This window comes from Onychomys torridus, chromosome 7, assembly GCF_903995425.1.
Source record: "Onychomys torridus chromosome 7, mOncTor1.1, whole genome shotgun sequence".
NCBI classification, from domain to species: Eukaryota; Metazoa; Chordata; class Mammalia; order Rodentia; family Cricetidae; genus Onychomys; species Onychomys torridus.
Window position 1 is genome coordinate 33367522 of NC_050449.1, and position 1941 is coordinate 33369462.

At 45.1% G+C, this 1941-nt stretch overlaps 1 protein-coding gene across 1 annotated transcript; it reads left to right on the forward strand.

Moving 5' to 3' along the window:
• Nucleotides 1-238: 238 nt before the first annotated feature.
• LOC118587561 (olfactory receptor 10G6) lies at nt 239-1196 on the forward strand. Its single transcript, XM_036193592.1, has one exon. The coding sequence runs from the start codon at nt 261-263 to the stop codon at nt 1194-1196; it is 936 nt and encodes a 311-aa protein (XP_036049485.1). The 5' UTR covers nt 239-260.
• The last annotated feature ends 745 nt before the right edge of the window (nt 1197-1941 follow it).

Consider the following 1941-nt stretch of genomic DNA (forward strand, 5'->3'; position numbering starts at 1 on the left):
GAGAGGGGGGAAATGATAAGGAACAAGTGAGTGATTCAGAAGAGAGAGGAGGAAGAGGAAGGAAGAGAAAGAGAGATAGAGAGAGGTAGATGGGGGGAAGGAGGGGGAGGAAGAAGGCATGGAAAGAGCGAAGGGAGAAAATCTTTTCTGTGCCTGTTTGGGAATACTGCAGAATATATGTGCCATGACTGGAGACTTCACAGGAGCATTAAGCCTTTCTTTTCTTCTGTCGTCTTTTGTCAGATGTGACTGTCAAGGACATGCAAAGCAGCAACCAAAGTTCTGTGTCTCACTTCATTCTGGTGGGCCTGCACCACCCACCTCAGCTCGGGATTCCACTCTTCCTGGTATTCCTTGTCATCTACCTCCTCACTGTCTCTGGCAATGGGCTCATCATCCTCACTGTCTTAGTGGACATCCGGCTCCAACGGCCCATGTACTGGTTCCTATGTCACCTCTCCTTCTTAGATATGACCATTTCTTCTGCGATTGTACCAAAGATGCTAGCTGGCTTTCTCTTGGATAGTAGAATTATCTCCTTTGGGGGCTGTGTGATTCAACTCTTTTCTTTCCACTTCCTGGGCTGTACTGAATGTTTTCTTTACACCCTTATGGCTTATGACAGATTCCTGGCCATCTGTAAGCCTTTACACTATGCTACCATCATGACTCGCAGTGTCTGTAACTACCTAGCTTTGGGCACCTGGATTGGAGGGACCATCCATTCACTTTTCCAAACAAGTTTCATATTCAGGCTGCCTTTCTGTGGCCCAAACCGAGTTGACTACTTCTTCTGTGACATTCCTGCCATTCTCCGTCTAGTCTGTGCAGACACCACCATCAATGAGCTAGTCACTTTTGTAGACATTGGCTTCTTGGCCCTCACATGCTTTATGCTCATTCTCACTTCTTACGCCTACATCGTGGCTGCCATCCTGAGAATCCGGTCTGCAGATGGGCGTCGCAATGCCTTCTCCACCTGCGCTGCCCACCTCACTGTGGTCATCGTTTACTATGTGCCCTGCACCTTTATTTACCTACGGCCTGGCTCACAGGAACCTCTGGATGGGGTGGTAGCTGTCTTCTACACAGTCATTACTCCCTTGCTTAACCCCATCATCTACACACTACGAAACAAAGAGATGAAGGCCGCCTTGCGGAGGCTGGGAGGCCTCAAGGAGGTGCAGCCTCAATGACTTCATCGGCACAGGCCTACTGTACACACAAGTATGAAGATGACAGACATTGTGCCAAACAGGAAGAGTTAGAACAGAAAAAGAAAAGAGGATTAGTGTGGGAAGGAAAGAACTCCTTGTTAGGAAAAGCAGTAGCCTGGAAAGTTGCACATTATAACCCCTTGATACTCAAGATTTTCCATGTCATCCTTCAGCATTATGGAAAATCAATCAAAAATCCCAATGGGCAAGGGTGGCTTCTAGCAGGAAAGTTGTACGGTAAATATAATGGTCACATAAAGGCTGTTTTTCTGTGGCATCATCTATGTGTGCATTTTAATTTTTAAGTCCCATGTTGACACAAATAACCCACATGTAAACTGTCAGATTTAACCTTGACAAGCAAACCTTGTCTAAGTTAAGTATTATTGTCAATATCATACAACTATGGAGGAACTGAAATTCAAGGAAGCAAGAAGACTTTCCCAAGTCTCTCCTCTCTGTGTTTTACTTTGACGAACGAACTCCAGTTTGTACTTGAACATGAAGGGGCAATGTCACTTAGATATGAAGGGCCTATTACATGTATACTGCCCTGATGAGCTGAGTAGATACAGCCTCTGAACTCTCATAGGGCTCTACTTTGGTAAAATTTAGGTAGGTGAATTCAGGGATAGTCATAATCATAAAGTGGATCATTCTGATCTTCTGTGGATATAAATAAAACAGATGGTCAGAAATGATGCATGCATGCTTGTGTTGCTAC